Source organism: Fomitiporia mediterranea (assembly GCF_000271605.1).
Source record: "Fomitiporia mediterranea MF3/22 unplaced genomic scaffold FOMMEscaffold_805, whole genome shotgun sequence".
Taxonomy (NCBI): domain Eukaryota; kingdom Fungi; phylum Basidiomycota; class Agaricomycetes; order Hymenochaetales; family Hymenochaetaceae; genus Fomitiporia; species Fomitiporia mediterranea.
In genome coordinates this window covers 1-2,725 of record NW_006761190.1, presented here as the reverse complement: position 1 = coordinate 2,725, position 2,725 = coordinate 1, and the positions used below count along the sequence as shown (strand labels likewise).

Sequence of the window (2,725 nt, the reverse complement as noted above, 5' to 3'; positions counted from 1 at the left end):
CATAACTGGTTAACCTCAACTTCAGAACTCAACTGTACTCACTTGCACCCTGCCCTACAAACGGCTCCTGCACAATCGCTGCACCACTCGACGATTCGCCAAACACAACTTCAGACACAATTGCATTCTCCTCAAAGACCGTCCTGCAGCCAACACAGAAACCGTTGCCTCCCGCTGCATCGTATTCTATGTGATCGTTCCACCACAGTCACCACACACTGTCTGTTCGAATTCATTTCAGCATTGTCATTCACAAGTAAAAGAAGCTTTGAGGGAAGTATACCATTTTCAGTCAATAAAAATTTAATAAAGATAAGCTGGGGTATCTGAGAGAACAGAGGGAGAAGGAGATGTGATAAAGTCGGTGTATGCGTGGGAAACACCTAACGCATTTTGATTCAGCTGCCACTTCGCCAAACTTTAACATTAACTCGTCCCTTCCTTCTGCTACACAAAAAAAAACACTATTAACGTTTTTTGAGGATTAACGTTAGCCCCTGATGGCCCACGAGTCAAGACTAACAAAGGTAAAAACAAGCTCAAGAGCAATAAACTCGAACGGTACGTTTTTTTCTCTCACTTCTCACCGTTCCGAAGTAACTTGCTTACGTTAACCAAACCAGTCTTCAATCGATTTCGGCTGCATCCGCTGCGAAAAAACTTCAAAAGTCTCGCGTGGAAGTTCATAGATCGATATCGCTACCAGTGTACCATTAAAAACGCTCAGGGGTGGTGTTTTTGCGATGTTTCTCGTCAACATCTATCTTTTTGCATCCTTTGGCCTCTCAGTGAAGCCCACTGAGACAATGAACGTTCAATCCGTCCATTCGTTCGTAAGTCCACTTTCCTTTCGCATCCTAGTTCAACACATTAATAAGGATTTAGGATGAGTGTGCTAGAGCTTTCCAAGTTATCCTCTGCGATTATTCAAGGGCGAGCCCACCTCGTTCTTGTCTCTGACTGGTCCAACACCAGCGCTAGCCGATTGCGTATTTGACGAAAGCTCGGCATGGATCGTGGAAGTCTGCAAACCTGGTAACTTTCTGAGCTGTTGTGCAGGACCTTCCCTCCCGTCGGATCTTAAGCTCGGTTCCATGAGTCACCATATGGTAGGCTTCAGTGATTCCGTGACATCGCCTCGTCGGTGAGCGACGTCAGCAATAGGATTAGCATATTATTGTACTGAATTTATTTTATCAGTCCGAATGCTTATGAGTTTCCAATAATTTTCGCATTCATCGCGACTGTAGCTTGCCCCGATGAAGAGATCCCTTGCGGTATTGAAACAGAGCGAGTCCATCCGTGAGTGGCGTTTCATTCCCTATCCCGGTAGTGTGTTTATTAAATATGAATAGAAGATGTGCACTCCAGGTGTCTTTGACTAATCTTCTCACCTTCCGCGGAAGTGTACGGATCTTCTAACTTGGAGAATTTCTGGGATGGCTGAGACTCTCTATTGTTGTCTCGCATATAATCTTCTTGGTGTCCGTTTCTGAAGGGCACTTCAAGCAACCGGATTATGAGGAGGCTTGACTGATCTCGGAAGATCAGCAAGCCAAAAGCTGACGCTGAATTTGGCATCGCTTTTATATTATTACATGGAGAAGGAAGCCATGGCCGTACAGGAAGTGTGAAACAGAGAGAAAATAAAGAGGAAATAAGAGATACAATACAGAAACAAGTTCAAGTACAGAGCGGGCCGAGAGCAAGCACTCGCGGAAGGACGAGGAAGGAGCTAGGGTGCGGTCGCGGAAGCGGGACAGCGGAAAGCAGGGACAAACGTGCCGAAAGTAATGAAGGGCTATCACCGACGTTGTTGTATGGACTCCCGACAATATCGTTCAACTCGCTGTTGCATTGGAGGACGCTGTCGAGTTGCTGATATACACTTCGGAAGACTCGGACAAACGGCGGATAGCGTTGGAGAGGCATTATCTAGCAGGAGCAGACGCTCAGCTGACGATGGTCGATTCCGAAGGTAGTGGACACATTACCGACATCCCGGACTAAAAAGAAGACAGACACAAGAAGCCAGGAGGACGAGATGGCCCACTTTGCGGTTCGTTACCGTAATCGAGGTGTGGAATGATCTCTTGATCGTACGCATTTTCCTCTGGACGGCTGTCGAGATGAACGATAAAAATACGAGACCTCTAGGCTTGGTTGGATACGTTCGTGACGCTGAAGACTGTATGGAGCCGCTTCTTTTGGTGACATCCATATGAACTATCTAGCGCTTTCTGTCTCCTCACCACGCTAGGGAGTTGAAAGTCTTGAGACGGAGTGTGACGGAGGAAGAGATGGAGGGCTGGGAGCCCTTGATCTTCTTCTGTCAACGGGGATGGAAGGAACCAAGACATCGTCCTCGCCCTCGTCCTCGTCCTCACCCTCATCCCGAACGTCCATCAATTCGTCCGGTGGCTCCGCTTCCTCCATCGTTCCCGGAAGAACGATCACAAGGGATCTATCAATCGATTGGACGTCCACTGATTGGGCCCGCGGCGTTCCTACGGGCGTTGAGCCGACCGATTCGTTTCTATCCCTATGGGACCCGTCACGTCCAGTCGTCAACTCCGGCGTACTCCGGTTACTGTCAAATCGGAACGTGTTTCCGGTTGCCAGTTCATATTCTGGCATCAGCAGACTCCAATCCCGAGGCGGAGGAGTATCCCAGAGGTAAACTTCCTCTTCATCTTCTGTTTTTATGAGAGTGAAGTCTACCTCA

At 48.0% G+C, this 2,725-nt stretch overlaps 2 protein-coding genes across 2 annotated transcripts; one reads left to right on the top strand and one right to left on the bottom strand.

The window, feature by feature from the left end:
* Positions 1–743: 743 nt before the first annotated feature.
* Positions 744–2,010, top strand: FOMMEDRAFT_163618 (uncharacterized protein; the record flags this gene model as incomplete). The annotated part of the gene is made up of 4 exons (XM_007272283.1): positions 744–833; positions 900–1,144; positions 1,201–1,302; positions 1,800–2,010. The coding sequence occupies 4 exons, from the start codon at positions 744–746 to the stop codon at positions 2,008–2,010; spliced, it is 648 nt and encodes a 215-aa protein (XP_007272345.1).
* A 246-nt stretch (positions 2,011–2,256) lies between these two features.
* On the bottom strand, positions 2,257–2,637 carry FOMMEDRAFT_163617 (uncharacterized protein; the record flags this gene model as incomplete). The annotated part of the gene is made up of 1 exon (XM_007272282.1): positions 2,257–2,637. One exon carries the CDS (start codon positions 2,635–2,637, stop codon positions 2,257–2,259), a length of 381 nt encoding a protein of 126 aa, XP_007272344.1.
* Between the last annotated feature and the right edge of the window lie 88 nt (positions 2,638–2,725).